We start from the raw sequence: 1,064 nt of genomic DNA on the forward strand, positions 1-1,064 counted from the left end.
CCCAACCATAACATTATTTTCGTTGCTACTTCATCACTGTCATTTTGCTACTGGTATGAATCGGGTGACCCCTGTGAAAGGGTCGTTCAACCCCCAAAGGGGTCACGACCCACAGATTGAGAACCGCTGATCTACAGTCTCGGAAGCCCACAGGGTTACTGAGTCCTATAGGGTAGCTTTGAGTTAGGATCAGCCCTATAGCAGTGAGTTTGGTTTGGTTTAGAAGCTCAGACGATGTGCCAATTAGCAGGCCCTCTGTAATGTTGGCGGATGGGATTACTCTATTATGCTTTTCCCTGTGATTGGCTAAATCACTTAATCCAGAGGGTCTTCAATCTGAGTGTGCATCAGAATTATAGAGACTCACTAAAACACAGATGACTGCTCCCTGCTTTGAGAATTTGTGAACACATAGGTCTCCTGTGTGGTTGGAAGTTTGTTCTATTGAACAAGTTTGTTCTATTTCCAAGCGTTGCTTGTGCGTACAGTCCTGGGACTCTCCTTGGATAACTACCTACTTAACTAAAGAATCCACCCCTATCAACTTACATACAGGTGCTGAGTATATGTATATTTATTTTTCAGGAAAAACTTTGGGTGAGAAAGCTGTTAATAAAGCACCCATGAATGGATATTGTCATATGTGGTAAGTATGCATAATGTAGGCAGTGTTTGAACGCTTTAATATGCCTCTTCATAAATTACAGCAGATTAAAAAATTATTGACCCAATTCACCTGTCAATCACATTTATTTAAAAATATTTCCTAGATGGCATAACTATTCTTGTTCTGTTTATTCTAATGTATTTTTAACTCATTTAAAGTAAACGTTTAGTGAGAATTTCTCAAATGAATCAACCAAGATAAAGGACTTTGAACATGGTAAATTTAAATTAAGAATATTTTATCATAACATTTTATTTGAAAATAAAACTAAAAAGGTGCCATGCTTCTAAATAATATGTAGGAAGACTACTTTAAAGAATAAAGTGCCCACCGAAGGTCTTCAAATAGTTCATGGAAAAAAGAATCCATTACCTTCTAATTCCATTTTTCTTTTTTT

The 1,064-nt window shown here is 36.8% G+C and overlaps 1 protein-coding gene across 2 annotated transcripts in view; it reads left to right on the forward strand.

Moving 5' to 3' along the window:
• Positions 1-1,064, forward strand: part of RMDN2 (regulator of microtubule dynamics 2) — an 80,541-nt gene that overhangs the window by 43,933 nt on the left and 35,544 nt on the right. For both annotated transcript variants that reach the window (XM_045287054.1, XM_045287055.1), the window contains exon 6: positions 586-646. In XM_045287054.1, the coding sequence (XP_045142989.1) occupies positions 586-646 (61 nt within the window). The remainder of the gene's footprint in view (positions 1-585; positions 647-1,064) is intronic.

This window comes from Echinops telfairi, unplaced genomic scaffold (genome assembly GCF_000313985.2).
Source record: "Echinops telfairi isolate 266 unplaced genomic scaffold, ASM31398v2 ScPeMD7_10;HRSCAF=50, whole genome shotgun sequence".
Lineage (NCBI taxonomy): Eukaryota > Metazoa > Chordata > Mammalia > Afrosoricida > Tenrecidae > Echinops > Echinops telfairi.